The sequence below is a fragment of the Brachyhypopomus gauderio genome, chromosome 1 (assembly GCF_052324685.1).
Source record: "Brachyhypopomus gauderio isolate BG-103 chromosome 1, BGAUD_0.2, whole genome shotgun sequence".
In the NCBI taxonomy this organism is placed as follows: Eukaryota; Metazoa; Chordata; class Actinopteri; order Gymnotiformes; family Hypopomidae; genus Brachyhypopomus; species Brachyhypopomus gauderio.
The window spans coordinates 43,919,617-43,934,643 of record NC_135211.1 but is presented as its reverse complement, the minus strand read 5'-3'; the positions used below and the strand labels follow the sequence as shown (position 1 = coordinate 43,934,643).

General features: G+C 42.5%; 1 protein-coding gene across 15 annotated transcripts in view; it reads right to left on the bottom strand.

Moving 5' to 3' along the window:
- The window catches only part of LOC143521618 (uncharacterized), a 316,853-nt gene that overhangs the window by 29,812 nt on the left and 272,014 nt on the right, over positions 1 to 15,027 (bottom strand). For 10 of the 15 annotated variants that reach the window (XM_077014689.1, XM_077014717.1, XM_077014762.1 and 7 more), the window contains 4 exons: positions 11,414 to 11,875; positions 4,877 to 5,332; positions 2,034 to 2,489; positions 1,010 to 1,447 (listed from right to left, as the gene is read on the bottom strand). The exons of 3 other annotated variants lie outside the window; for them this stretch is intronic. In XM_077014689.1, coding sequence (XP_076870804.1) covers positions 1,010 to 1,447; positions 2,034 to 2,489; positions 4,877 to 5,332; positions 11,414 to 11,875 — 1,812 coding nt within the window. The remainder of the gene's footprint in view (positions 1 to 1,009; positions 1,448 to 2,033; positions 2,490 to 4,876; positions 5,333 to 11,413; positions 11,876 to 15,027) is intronic. 2 more of the 15 variants (XM_077014735.1, XM_077014744.1) reach the window with 2 other exon arrangements.

Sequence of the window (15,027 nt, the reverse complement as noted above, 5' to 3'; positions counted from 1 at the left end):
TCTGTGTGCACTTTGTTGTTCATTAGTGCTCTAGCGATATTATTACATTAAAATAAAAGCATGTGAGTCTTTCACACTGACTAATCTCAGCGTCCAGTCGTCAGTTACACACACTTTACAGACATGAGCAGTGTCACTGTAACGGTGCTCGCACTGCTGAGCGAGAGGACGGACACAAATGCTGAGAAGAGTGAGATTTATTAAAGGACATACCATAATCAGAGTCGTAGTGGCAGACAGGGGTCATAACAGGAGAGCCATCAAGGTTAGACAGGTACACGGGCATTACGAAACAGAAAGTAACAAACTAAGGCCGGGTAACACAGAACCGAGAAACAACCAAACAGTCAAACAGTCAAATTACCAGACGAAGGACAAGGGAGACTCAGGGGGTTATATACATGGGACAGAAACAAGGAACAGGTGTGAATGATAATACAGGGGCGTGGTAACAAACGAGGAATCACGGAGACAAACGAGCAGGGCGGGATGAACAGGTACGGAACACAGACACGAGGGAGTTCGGAGTGACCGCTAAGGGAGGGGGGCACGGTCATACGTGACAGTCACGATACGGCAGGCCCCTTACTGGTCGCCCCCATATACAGCGGCAGTTGTGTTGTTGTTGCGTTGTGTTCGTCCCTCAGGTGGGCGGGGCCTATGATCCGCCTCACCTAACGGTCGTTTGTTTGTCTGTATATGTCGGCTCTTTGTACCAGTTGACTGCTGGTCATTGTATCCTTTATTTGGATCTTGTCACAAGTTTTTGGTTTGCGCACTTTATTTATTAAAACCTCCCTTTTCCCTGAGACTTGGCGTGATCGCTTCCATTTTATTTCGTACTCCCTGCCCGTCACAAGCAGAGCTCACATTCATAACAAATTAGAAGGCAACATTTCATTCACACGTCTGTTCCACAACAATCACTAATTTATAGTGAGAGAACAACTCACAAAAACCACCAGAGAACATCAAACACAACCCTGTAGGGAAAAGACTTCTCACTCACCTGAGCTGGGAGATGTAGGGCAGACACTGAAGGAAACTCCTCACTTCACTCTCTTCATCTGACCAGCCTCTCAGCTCTACTGGTTTCTTCACTGTTTGGAGTTTCAGCACTTCTAGGAAGAGGGAGGTCTTTCTCTCTGAGAGGTCTATGTTCCAGACTGCAGGAGCTGACTGGTAAACTGGTTGTAATGCTGGAAGGAAACTCCTGCCTGTTTGAGTCTCATAGTCCTTCACATGTGAGTACAGATCCAGCAGGAAATCACACTGATAATTAGTCCTATCTACAGGGAAGGTTGTGTAGCTGCACACAGATATCAGCAGCTTAGTGAAACTCTCTCCTGTAGCTGCATCACACTCTGCTGCTGTAACAGTCAGCTTCAGCAGAAACTCCACTGCAGATCTTCTCTGTACTTTAATATGAAGAACATAATACCCAAACCTGTTGGAATAGAGAGTTCACAGACAACACAGAATTGGTAGATACAATTAGTAGAAATCAGTAGACATAAATGATTAATTTGTACAGTTTGCTGTAAACAGACCATCTGTTCTTTATCATAATTAAACCTGTTTGAATAGAGAGTCTCACAAAATAAAATAAACAGAAATACAAAGTAATAACAGGGACACTGAAATGACAATTTGGTCAGATAGTTTATGCCTATTACAGTGTCCACACCCTCTATAACTTTTCTTTGCTTCTGTGTTGTTTTTCTCTATGTGTTTGTGGACTAGGACAGACAGAACAAAATCTCTTACAAAGTAAACACACCACATTGTCATCATGCTTTACAGGTCTGAGCACTGTTCACATTCAGAACAGATGACAAAGCAACATTTCATTCATTTACAGTCAGCAAACTCTCTCATCCAAATAACTTACAATAACAATTTACAGTGAGTGTAGTGTGAGGAGTCAAAGGGGAGTCAACCACTACGCTAAACTCTACACTAAATAAAGACGACCCAACTCACAACCTTTAATGAAAAACTCAGCATAAACATTAAACCTGCTTCTCACTCACCTGAGCTGGGAGATGTAGGGCAGACACTGAAGGAAACTCCTCACTTCACTCTCTTCATCTGACCAGCCTCTCAGCTCTACTGGTTTCTTCACTTTGTGGAGTTTCAGCACTTCTAGGAAGAGGGAGGTCTTTCTCTTTGAGAGGTCTATGTTCCAGACTGCAGGAGCTGACTGGTAAACTGGCTGTAATACTGGAAGGACACTCCTGCCTGTTTGAGTCTCATAGTCCTTCACACGTGAGTACAGATCCAGCAGGAAATCACAAATAACAACCTTCAAATCATAACCACGTTCTACTTCTACAGGGAAGGTTGTGTAGCTGCACACAGATGTCAGCAGTTTAGTGAAACTCTCTCCTGTAGCTGCATCACACTCTGCTGCTGTAACAATCAGATTCAGCAGAAACTCCACTGCAGATATTCTCTGTTCTTTATTACAAAGAACACGATAGTCACACCTGTTGGAATAGAGAGTTCACAGAAAACAAAAAAATAGATACAATTAGTGCAAATCAACAGACATAATAGATTAATTTGTATAGTTTGCTGTAAACAGACCATTTCCAGTACAGTAACACCACCACTAGTCTGAACACTGGTTCATGTCTCCTCTAAAACACACAGACCTGCCTGCATGTGTTTGTGGGTAATGAGAGACGCATCATAACAGACCAAAGAAACCTTGAGTGTAACACAAGAAATTCACCACATCCATATAGAATTTCACATGATTATGACCCCAATCATATAACATGTTTCACTGTATCTCCTCTTTCACACACACTAGTAATGATGTCTCAGTGTGTGTGTGTGTGTGTGTGTGTGTGTGTGTGTGTGTGTGTGTGTGTGTGTGTGTGTGTGGACCTGTTTGTGCAGCTTGGTACACTTAACCTTTAGACCGGCTAGTCCACAGTCCTGATCTGTTTAGTGAAGCTGTGTCCTCTTCAGACTCATCTACCTCCTGCTAGCACATTGCACTCATCCCCCCCCACTACTGATAACACACTCCACTCACCCCCCACTACTGATAGACCACTCCACTCACCCCCCACTACTGATAGACCACTCCACTCAACCTCCCCCCACCTCCTTGTGAGTTCTATCCTCTATGTTCAGGATCTTCTATGAGTCTGTGGTGGTGAGTTCTATCCTCTATGTTCAGGATCTTCTATGAGTCTGTGGTGGTGAGTTCTATCCTCTATGTTCAGGATCTTCTAAGAGTCTGTGGTGGTGAGTTCTATCCTCTATGTTCAGGATCTTCTATGAGTCTGTGGTGGTGAGTTCTATCCTTTATGTTCAGGATCTTCTATGAGTCTGTGGTAGTGAGTTCTGTCCTCTATGTTCAGGATCTTCTATGAGTCTGTGGTGATGAGTTCTATCCTCTATGTTCAGGATCTTCTATGAGTCTGTGGTGGTGAGTTCTGTCCTCTATGTTCAGGATCTTCTTTGAGTCTGTGGTAGTGAGTTCTATCCTCTATGTTCAGGATCTTCTATGAGTCTGTGGTGGTGAGTTCTGTCCTCTATGTTCAGGATCTTCTGTGAGTCTGTGGTGGTGAGTTCTATCCTCTATGTTCAGGATCTTCTATGAGTCTGTGGTGGTGAGTTCTGTTCTCTATGTTCAGGATCTTCTATGAGTCTGACGGAAGTGTCAGAGAGGAGGACACTGTCTAAGGTCTACTGGTCTAGACTGGTCTACTGTTCCTGACTGCTGCATCCCTGGATGAGTGATACTCTGTAAAAAATCCTTAATGCCTTTGCAGTTTAATCAATCTTCAGATGCCCGTGCCGGTTCTGTATCAGTCTAGTTCTTGTATTTCTCTGCATGTTTACATTCGTAATAGTGATTCAAATTGTAATTCTTCAACACAGCTAAATGTTCTCTGCAAACTAAGCACACAACTTTACAGTTTTTCTTCAGTAAATTAATATTCAGAAGTCCATTCCTTGTTAAAAACTGCATTCTGTATCAATCATTCTTTTTTAGTTAGCGGACATATAGAGCTAAGAGCTCTTTTTTTTAAAAAGCTGTCCAACACATTCACTGACACATTTTGAGTGACGGTGCATGAGTGAACTGACTAGACAGACACAAATGTAAAAACAAAACAGCTGCCTTCAAAATAATAGCAGTAAAGTTTAATTTCATGCAATAATCACAGTGTAATAGGTGTTATAGTCACACAGTTACTTTTGACTTCTAAAGTATCAGCGATCTCATGTGCGCCGGTCAGAGAGAGTCTGAGAGACGGATGTGGCAATGCCCATGTCTGCTATATATGGTACATTCCATATTCATAATCACAGCCACTGCTACTTTACTGTATTTTAAAGAATTTCAGTTAGTGTATATATTGCAAATATCTTTTTATTGGAGAGTATTTAAATAAGTGTTTCTTCTTTTACATCGTGGCATCTCCTCCCTCGCTCACGATGTGGACGTATCGTAACAGAGTTCAGGCAATACGCTTCATGGAGAGTTACACTAACAAACAGCTAAGCATGCAAAATATGTATTGTACACATTTTTGTGATTCAATTTACATGTCAACAAACACATCCATTGTCCTGGACAGCTGTATATTTTATACAGAGCTACAAAAGACCAAATACAGGTATAACCAACAAAGCTATATTTGTTAAATCCTGTAAGAATGTGTAAGCCTGATGCTTAAACTCATACCAACTACAAATCAAGTTTTCATTCACACATCTAACCTTCACCATCTGCTGGTCACTCACAGTGACACTCACAAAAACAAAGACAGTGGCCAAACTCTCAACCTTGAAGGAAAAAACCTCATCTTAAACATTACACATGTAATACGTATAAAAGCTTCTCACTCACCTGAGCTGTGAGATGTAGGGCAGACACTGAAGGAAACTCCTCACTTCACTCACTTCATCTGACCAGCCTCTCAGTACTACTGGTTTCTTCACTGTTTGGAGTTTCAGCACTTCTAGGAAGAGGGAGGTCTTTCTCTCTGAGAGGTCTATGTGCCAGACTGCAGGAGCTGACTGGTAAACTGGCTGTAATGCTGGAAGGACACTCCTGCTTGTTTGAGTCTCATAGTCCTTCACACGTGAGCACAGATCCAGCAGGAAATTGCAAATATCAAACTTGACATCATCATCATCATCATCATCTACAGGGAAGTTTGTGTAGCTGCACACAGATGTCAGCAGCTTAGTGAAACTCTCTCCTGTAGCTGCATCACACTCTGCTGCTGTAACAATCAGCTTCAGCAGAAACTCCACTGCAGATCTTCTCTGTTCTTCACCATCAAGAACATCATAATCAAACCTGTTGGAATAGAGAGTTCACAGAAAACACAGAATTAGTACATTTAGTAGAAATCAGCAAACAAAACAGATTAATTTGTAAATTTTGCTGTAAACAGACCATTTCCAGTACAGTAACACCACCACTAGTCTGAACGCTGGTTCATGTCTCCTCTAAAACACACAGACCTGCCTGCATGTGTTTGTGGGTAATGAGAGACGCAGCATAACAGACCAAAGAAACATTGAGTGTAACACAAGAAATTCACCACAACCATATAGAATTTCACATGAATTTCACATTTCACACCCCTATAATTTAACATGTTTAACTGTATCTCCTCTTTCACACACACACACTAGTAAGGATGTCTCAGTGTGTGTGTGTGTGTGTGTGTGTGTGTGTGTGTGTGTGTGTGTGTGTGTGTGTGGACCTGTGTGTGCAGCTTGGTACACTTAATCACGTTAGTGTCTTCACTTTTCTTGTTTCACTTAATTTATCTTTTAACATTTCATTATAGAAAATCTGACAAAGCAACTTATCTTTGGACTCAATGAGAACTGCCTGTGACAGCTTGGATGATTATACGGACACTGTAACCTCGTATATTCACTTATGCGAGGACAGCATTGTACCATCACCAGAGGTGGGCAGTAACGAAGTACATTTACTTAAGTACTGTACTTAAGTACAGTTCTTGAGTATTTGTACTTTACTTAAGTTGATTTTTTAAAAAATACTTATGACTTTCACTTCACTACAGTTGAATAACAAATACAGTACTTATCACTCCACTACATTTCTGTCCAGCTCTCGTTACTCGTTACTTCCACACACAACTCTTCTCCCCTCCCCCGATAGTATTTTCACAGGTGACAGCCTATCAGCAATCAAGGATGTGTCTGTGAGGTGTAAAATCAAGTTCCGTGTCGCTAGTCGTTCTTTTCCTAAATAACAGCAACATGAGCGGAGACGGCGGTGATGGAGCATGCCAGGGTTGCCAACTTTTCAAGATCATTTGGAGGGAGATTTGAACCTGGACTTGGTGGCGATTGTAAATTGTTGATCGGGGGGTGGCGAACGTTACCGGGGCGGTGAAAAATGAACACAAATTAAGTATTATATCGCGATCGCCGGTGGTTGATAGATATAGATCAGAGGTAAATAAACTAGATTTTTTTTCGGCGTGAGATATAGGAACTGTGGCGTGAGAGCGTGTGAAAACGGTCAAATGCGTGTGTCTCACGCTCAATGCGTGAGAGCTGGCAACCCTGGCATGCTCTTTTGCACCCATGGCCGTATCTCGACAAAATGTTCCAGTTTTCTGAACAGATGAATCATTCCCATCGTTTTAAATGCATGCTTTGTTTGCCAAAAACAAACTATATCACTGCATACCAAAATTCACCATCCCACCTGAGGAAGTATATTACGGTATGCAGCCTAAATGTTTTGTTAAGTGACTATGTAGTTAGAGGAGCTTTGCAGTAAGGCTAGTGAAATGACTTTGCCTGCTCACTCCACTGCTAGGTCTGCTAGGATCACTATAAATAATGTTAACATTATATTGGCAAGTAATTCAAACTACGGAAACATCAATAAGGGAAACCGTGTGGGTTAATCGAATCTTGTCAAATAATGTTTCCATTCTAATGTCAGTGTAGAATTAATGTCAATAATTCTAATGTGGCTGTGATTTCTAGTTTGAAAAGAGTTTGTTAGCATGTTGGGTGGCATGGAGTTGGTGGGCTTTAGCCATACTGCAAAAGGTTGCAGCAAGGTTAGACTACCAAGATGCCACACTGCTAATTTTACTTTGTCTTTGTTTATATTGACTGTAGCATAATGTTGTATTGGATGACTGAATACCTAACTAGCAAAGAGAGAAAACCGTCATTTTATTATTGACTTTTAATATGGTAACATAATTTGCTTAAACAGGTTAGGCTAGGCTAATCAGTGAATTGTGGTTTTAGAAAATGTTTTTGTTCCTTAAACTAAAGTGTAGGTTAAAGTTTTCTGCTACCACTACCTGAATGATGTACATCATTGGAATATGCCTTATGGATTATTATCAAAGACTGTATGAATATTATGCCCAAAGAGGATTTGGTAGGATGTATAATACTTTTAAACTATAACTTTTTTACAAATGTGACGGAAGGTGTACTTTAATACTTAAGTATTTTTAAAAGCAAGTACTTCAGTACTTTCACTTAAGTAAGATTTTGAACATGCAACTTTCACTTGTATTGGAGTAGCATTTGACCAGTGGTATCTGTACTTTGACTCAAGTAATGAAATTGAGTACTTCGTCCGCCTCTGACCATCACGCACCAGGGTGAGTTATAACAGTGACAAACCCTGGTTTACTCCCAACCTGAAGCAGCTGTGGTTAGAGAAGAGGAAGGCTTTTAAAAGTGGGGACAAAGACTGCTATAAAGAGGCCAAGTACAGGTTTACCAAGGAAGTGGCCTCTGCTAGATTACAACACTCTGAGAATATGCAGCAGCACATCTCAGAGAACGACGCAGCCTCTGTGTGGAAACGTTTTAGGCAGATTACCAACTACAAGTCTAAAACCCCCCACTCCACAGATGACCTACAAACTGCAAATAGACTGAACAAGTTCTATTGTCGTTTTGATGGTCAGTTCAGCAGCCATTCACACCTCCACCTGTCCCAGTTGTCCTGACTACAATACAGCCAGCATGGATACTCGCTCCCCCACCTATCACACCACACAGGAGTACACATCAAGGTCTCCTACCCCAGAGCCTCCATCCTCCTCCACCCCAACAGTCTTTTGTATTCAAGAAGACCAGGTGTTAAAGCAGTTCAGGAGTGTCAAAGCTCGCAAGGCTCCAGGGCCGGACGATGTCTCACCTGCCACACTGAAACACTGTGCTAATGAGTTAGCCCCAGTGTTCACAGACATCTTTAACTGCTCACTGGAGACATGCCATGTGCCTGACTGTTTTAAATCCTCAACAATCATTCCTGTCCTCAAGAAGCCAAGGATCAATGGACTTAATGACTACAGACCTGTGGCACTGACTTCTGTGGTCATGAAGTCTTTTGAACGTCTGGTTCTGTCCCACCTCAAGACCCTCACAGATCCCCTCTTGGATCCCCTGCAGTTTGCCTATAGAGCCAACAGGGCTGTGGACGATGCTATCAACCTGGCGCTGCACTTCATCCTGCAGCATCTGGACTCCCCGGGAACCTACGCCAGGATCCTGTTTGTGGACTTCAGTTCCGCCTTTAACACCATCCTCCCAGATCTTCTCCAAGACCAGCTGTCTCAGATGAACGTGCCTGATCCCCTATGCAAGTGGATTACTGATTCCTGACGGACAGGAGGCAGCACGTATGACTGGGGAAGAATGTCTTGTACTTCCAAACCATCAGCACCGGCACTCCCCAGGGCTGTGTTCTTTCTCCTCTTCTCCCTGTACACAAACTGCTGCACATCTGACCACCAGTCTGTCAAGCTTATTAAGTTTGCGGATGACACCACTCTCATCGGACTCATCTCAGACGGGGACGAGTCTGCCTACAGGAGGGAGGTTGAATGTCTGGTGGCCTGGTGCAGCCACAATAACCTGGTGCTGAATGCCCAGAAGACAGTAGAGATTATTGTGGACTTTAGGAAGCACACAGCTCCTCTCTACTCCATCATGGTGTCCGACAACCCCATCACCACAGTGGACTCTTTTTGCTTCCTGGGGACTATCATCACCCAGGACCTCAAGTGGGAGCCCACCATCACCTCTGTCACTAAAAAGGCCCAGCAAAAAATTCAGCTTGCCAGAAAAGACCTTGGTGCAGTTCTTTACTGCCATCATCGAGTCCGTTTTCACCTCCTCCATCACTGTGTGGTACGCTGGAGCCACCACCAGCTGTTCCAGCTGTTTTGAATTCCACTGATTACTTTGCCTACATAAGCCAGACAGCCACAGCAGCTCCTTGTGAAGTGTAGCTGACTTTTTTGTGAAAGTGTACCACGCTGTTTATCTACTTCTCTCGTTATTGTTCTGTGTTTTGACCTGTTACCTCCTGTTTTTGTCTCCTGTCTCATCTGTTTGTACCTCTGTCTGTTATTTCTGTAGCTCTTCTGATTTAGACCCTGGACTGGTTTGTAGTTGTTTGTCTTTTGTCCTTTATTAAACCCTTTATACCTGCTAATGGATCCTCACTCTGAGTCCACAACACTTTGTCAATTTATAACATTTTTCTTCATATGGAAAAATGAGTTTTATGATGTAACAGAGCTGATCTCAAGGTCAAACCACAAGCTTCACTGAGGGTTACACTACCAAACAGTTAATCATGCAAATTATTAGAGGTGTGCCAAAAAATCGATTCATATATCAAAAATCGATTCTCATTTACTACGATTCAGAATCGATTTTAAATGTCCCAAAATCGATTCTAAGTCGTGGTGAAGTCTCGCGTTACGTAATTACAAAATTACGCGAGACTTTACGCAGCATCTTCTGGGACACACTCATGCGCGGAAAAGGTTCAAAACACATGGAGGAAAGAGATATTCAACCTGTCCGGTCTTCATTTAAAGCAAAAATATGGGTTCATTTTGGTTTTTTGACACTCGTCAAATGTATTAGCGAGAGGGAAACGCGCACAGCGACCCAGAACGAACAAACAAAACAACACGGGAGACTCAACGCGCAAGAGAATCGAAAGCAAAACCGTGAGGGCACGGAGTAAATAGAAACAAAAAACCAATGCGGAAAATACAATGCATGAAAAATAACACTCAACCGTAGTGAGACGGGAGGAAGAAACAAAACAACAACAGTAACTAAAAAACAGCGCGGATAAATGCAACGCGAAAACGAAACCAAGGACACCAGCAGAAGTAACTGGCAAAAAACGCTGCAGCAAAATAAAACCCTTCCCAAAAATAAAGGCAAAACGGATAGGAAGACATACAGGATTGGGAAAACTTGAGATGGGTCAGGAAGCGACGCATAAGATACTCGAATAAGTAAAGAGAAAGCATAACAGAGAGGTGGCGAGACACCATTAAATGATAAGCAATCACAGAGAAAGCAGAGACTGGCTGAGAACGTACGGTTACGCCGGTTTAGTCTGGGACTGACTCTGGTGCCCCTAGCGACGGCTGGGGGAACTGCATCCGAGCCAGCCCTGACAGCTCGCAAAATGAAGCTCAAGAATTTTGGTAACAACAAAAATCATTTTATTTTACCAAAGCACTTAATTTTTGTTAATTAAATGTGAAAGACACAAAGTTCTGTCTTGCAAAGCAGACTGTAGTAGATCATGCAGATTTTATAGACTGAAGCAGACATTTTTATAAATCAAATCGTTTTTTGAATCGAAAATCGTTTTGAATCGAAAATCGATTTTTGAATTGAATTGTGGCCCCCAAAATCGGAATCGAATCGAATCGTGAGATAGTAAACGATTCCCACCCCTACAAATTATGTACACAATTTTTTAAATTCAATTTACATAAGTCAACAAATATATTGTTCTGGACAGCTGAACTGTGTAATTATCTATTTAAGGTGGGTTTAAATAGTACAGAGCTACAAAAGGCCACCTGTAACCAATACAAGCTATCTGTCCAATCCTGTAAGAATGTGTAAACCTGACCATTGGTCAACCTCATATAAACCGCATTAGTGACACACATTTACACGTTTAGTGACCTACGCTTATGGCATTAGTAGTCTACACTTACAGCATTCAGTCAAAGCTCCACTGAGTTACACAAACAAACAGTTAAAACATCCAAAGTATATACTATACACAATTTTGTTTCTCATTCAATTTAAGTCAACAAATGAACTTGTAGACAGCAGAATATTTTTAAGGCTGGTTAAATGGTGCTGAGTAACAAAACCATAATCAACACAAGCTGTGTGATCATTGCTCAAATACATACACACTAACTACACATCAAGATTTCATTCACACATCTAACCTGCAGTATATACTGAGCACACTCAGTGAGACATGAACTAACAAAATCAAAGACAATAGCCAAACCTTGAAGGAAAAACCTACATTTAAACATTATACCTGTAGTACGTATAAAGACTTCTCACTCACCTGAGCTGGGAGATGTAGGGCAGACACTGAAGGAAACTCCTCACTTCACTCTCTTCATCTGACCAGCCTCTCAGCTCTACTGGTTTCTTCACTGTTTGGAGTTTCAGCACTTCTAGGAAGAGGGAGGTCTTTCTCTTTGAGAGGTCTATGTTCCAGACTGCAGGAGCTGACTGGTAATTTGCCTGTAATGCTGGAAGGACACTCCTGCCTGTTTGAGTCTCATAGTCCTTCACACGTGAGTACAGATCCAGCAGGAAATCACATTGATGATTAGTCCCATCTACAGGGAAGGTTGTGTAGTCGTACACAGATGTCAGCAGCTTAGTGAAACTCTCTCCTGTAGCTGCATCACACTCTGCTGCTGTAACAGTCAGCTTCAGCAGAAATTCCACTGCAGATCTTCTCTGTTCATCATCATCGTCATCATCATCGTCATCATCATCATCGTCATCATATTCAAACCTGTTGGAATAGAGTGTTCACATAAAACACAGAATTATTCAATGCAATCAGAAGAAACCATAAGACATAACAGATAAATTTGTATAGTTTGCTGTAAACGGACCATTTCCAGTACAGTGACACCACCACTAGTCTGAATGCTGGTTCATGTCTCCTCTAAAGCACACAGACCTCCCTGCATGTGTTTGTGGGTAATGAGAGACCCAGCATAACAGACCAAAGAAACCTTGAGTGTTTGATTCAATGTTAGAATGGGGAAATAACACAAAGAATTCACAAAAGCCATACGACATGTTGCATCAATATGACCCCTACCATGTAATACATGTCACTTTATCTCCTCTTTCACACTCTAGTAATTTTGTCTTCTGATCATACAGATCCGTTTCTACCATGTAGGTAACTGAACCCTATCAGTCCATGTGCCCTTTAACCCCACTATAACGGACCACCTCTCCAAGTTGACTGCTGTGTGGCCACGCCCCCTCCTCATAGACTGGTTACGTCTCACCTGCTCCTTGTTAACCTGCCTCGTTACTGTGTGTATTTAAACCCTCGTGTTTGTGGTGGATTGTGGGTCATTGTTCACTTTGTGCGTCTACAGATCGTGATGCTTGTGTTCTGTTCTCACTTTGTCCTGAATTACTGTTGGTCTCCTCCTGCTCTGTCTCATCGTGATATTACAGCTGTGTGTATCTTTTGTTTGTTATTCACTGTATGTGTTTCACTTTTTCTCATTAAATGTCTTTGTGAACACTGGTTTCTCTTTTGTTTCTCATTAAGTGTCTTTGTGAACACTGGTTTGTGTTGGTGTTCTGTCTCTCACCCTTGACACTCCACAGTGTCACGATATTTGAAGTAAAAAAAGTGAATATTTTGTGCTATTCATTATTTTAACCAATCCAGTAACGTGTTACTTCCACATTAGATTTACTGCAGCCCAATCACATTTGCCAGTGTTACATGATCCCTGTCTGTGTTCATGAAGTCTCAAGAGACCTCATACACAGTCATCAGAAGACTTTGAGGTTTTGCGATCTTTCAGAAATCATAATTTTCCTGCTTATTTCCAGCCACTTCATTGGCTTTACATTTATATTATGTAAAATTTGATTATTTTATATCACAATATTAAGAAATGTGACTGGTGCCAATTCCCCCTCTCACCACCAGAGGGCACCATCTCCAGAATACTGAAAACTCCTGTTTCAGCTGTTGTGAATTCCACTGATTACTTTGCCTACATAAGCCAGACGGCCACAGCAGCTCCTTGTGAAGTGTTGCTGACTCTTTTGTGAAAGTGTACCAAGCTGTTTATCTACTTCTCTCGTTATTGTTCTGTGTTTTGACCTGTTACCTCCGGTTTTTGCCTCCTGTCTCATCCGTTTGTACCTCTGTCTGTTATTTCTGTAGCTCTTCTGGTTTAGACCCTTGACTGGTTTGTAGTTGTTTGTCTTTTGTCCTTTATTAAACCCTTTATACCTGCTAATGAATCCTCACTGTGAGTCCAGATTACTTTGTTAATTTATAACATTTTTTCTTCATATGGAGTTTTATGATGCAGCACACAGCTGATCTCAAGGTCAAACCACAAGCTTCACTGAGGGTTACGCTACCAAACAGATAAGCATACAAAGTATGTACACAATTTTTTTATTCAGTTTAGATAAGTCAAAAAATACATTGTTCTGGAAAGCTGAATTGCATAATTCTGTTTTTAGATTGGGTTTAAATAGTACAGAACTACAAAGGGCCACCTATAACCAATACATTGTTGTTTGGACTTGGAGTTGCTAGCGGTTAGCCCGCAGATGCAGCCAAGGCATGTGAGATGATCCATTCGGTCACAGCGAGGCTGCAGACACAGCATCCTGAGGCTTTTGTGATCATCTCTGGTGACTTTAACCATGCCACTTTGGACTCTACCCTAGCTGCCTTCTACCAGGTCGTGGATTGCCCAACAAGAAAAAAACAGGACCATTGACTTACTGTATGCTAGTATCAGGGATGCATACATAGCCACTTCCATCCCCCCACTAGAGAAGTCTGACCACAACCTGGTCCACCTACAGCCAGAGTACACATCCCTGGTTCAAAGGCAGCCTGCAACAACCACTACCATCAGGAGGTGGTCCCCTGGAATGGAAGATGCCTTCAGAGACTGATTTGACACCACGGACTGAGATGTGCTGCTTAGCCCACACTGTGAGGACATAGAGGGGATGACACACTGTCTGACGGACTATCTCAACTTCTGTGTAGACGTTTCCTCCATGAAGACTGTACGGTGTTACCCTAACAATAAGCCATGGGTAATGCAGGACGTCAAAGCTGTCCTCAACAGGAAGAAGGCCGCATTCCGGAGCAGGGACAGGGGGGCGATGAAAGCAGCACAGCAGGAGGTGAAACGCTGTGTGAGGGAAGCCAAGGACAGCTACAGGAGAAAGGTGGAGCTAAAGCTTGAGGAGAACAACTTGAGAGAGGTCTGGAAAGGTGTTAAGACAATCACTGGTCACAACACAAAGACCAGAGTCATAGGAGGGACTGTTGAGGAGGCCAACGAAATGAACATCTTCTTCAACCGCTTCAATCAGTCCATGTCTCCCCCACCCTCTCCCTCACTGCAGCCATATCTCCCTCTTCCCTCAACACACCTTCCATCATTTACTGCAGTTGCATCCTCCTCCTCCTCCTGCACCCCCAGCTCATCACAGAGCCCTCCACACATCACTGCAGACCAGGTGAGGGGACAACTGAGGAAACACCACTCCAGGAAAGCAGCAGGCCCGGACAAGGTGTGTCCACGTCTACTTAACCCTTATATGGTCCAAGGGTCTGTGGGACCCATTTTTAAAAAATCAGCTTAAAAAAATTCTACAATTTTTTTTTTTTCAAACTGAGATTCATTGGTCCTTGGCTCATTTTCTGTGAGCAACATAAATCAGAAAATATTTTCAATGACCACCCCCCCGTACCCCCCCCTTCACATTTGTATTACATACAGGGTCCAGGGTCCACTGGGCCCTGGGCTAGTCAAAGTGGGCAATCAACATTGGGTTGGGTAGTTGATAGTCGTCTGTATGACTTTAAAGGATATACAAACAAAGGACAGAGGAGTTTGGCATGCAAAGGTGAGCAACCATCAACACTTT